The 244-nt window shown below is 66.0% G+C and overlaps 1 protein-coding gene across 1 annotated transcript in view; it reads left to right on the top strand.

The window, feature by feature from the left end:
* The window catches only part of LOC104275878 (ras association domain-containing protein 1-like), a gene marked incomplete at both ends in the record, with an annotated part of 475 nt that extends 276 nt beyond the window's left edge, over positions 1-199 (top strand). The window contains 1 exon segment of the mRNA XM_009871953.1: positions 2-199. Within this exon segment, the coding sequence (XP_009870255.1) occupies positions 2-199 (198 nt within the window).
* Positions 200-244: the final 45 nt, after the last annotated feature.

Raw genomic sequence — 244 nt, 5'->3', positions numbered from 1 at the left:
GCGGGGCGGCAGGGGCCTCGCGCCCAGGGAGTGAAGCGTCGCACATCCTTCTACCTGCCCAAGGGAACCGTCAAGCACCTGCACATCCTCTCACACACCCGCGCCAGCGAGGTCATCGACGCCCTCCTCCGCAAGTTCACCGTTGTCGACAACCCCCGCAAGTTCGCCCTCTTCGAGAGGTCCGAGAAGGATGAGCAAGGTAGCGCTCTGGGGTGGCCCTGTCCCTGTGGCGGTCGCTGTGTCC

Source organism: Apaloderma vittatum, unplaced genomic scaffold (genome assembly GCF_000703405.1).
Source record: "Apaloderma vittatum isolate BGI_N311 unplaced genomic scaffold, ASM70340v1 scaffold42686, whole genome shotgun sequence".
NCBI lineage: Eukaryota > Metazoa > Chordata > Aves > Trogoniformes > Trogonidae > Apaloderma > Apaloderma vittatum.
This window is presented reverse-complemented; position numbering and strand designations above follow the sequence as displayed.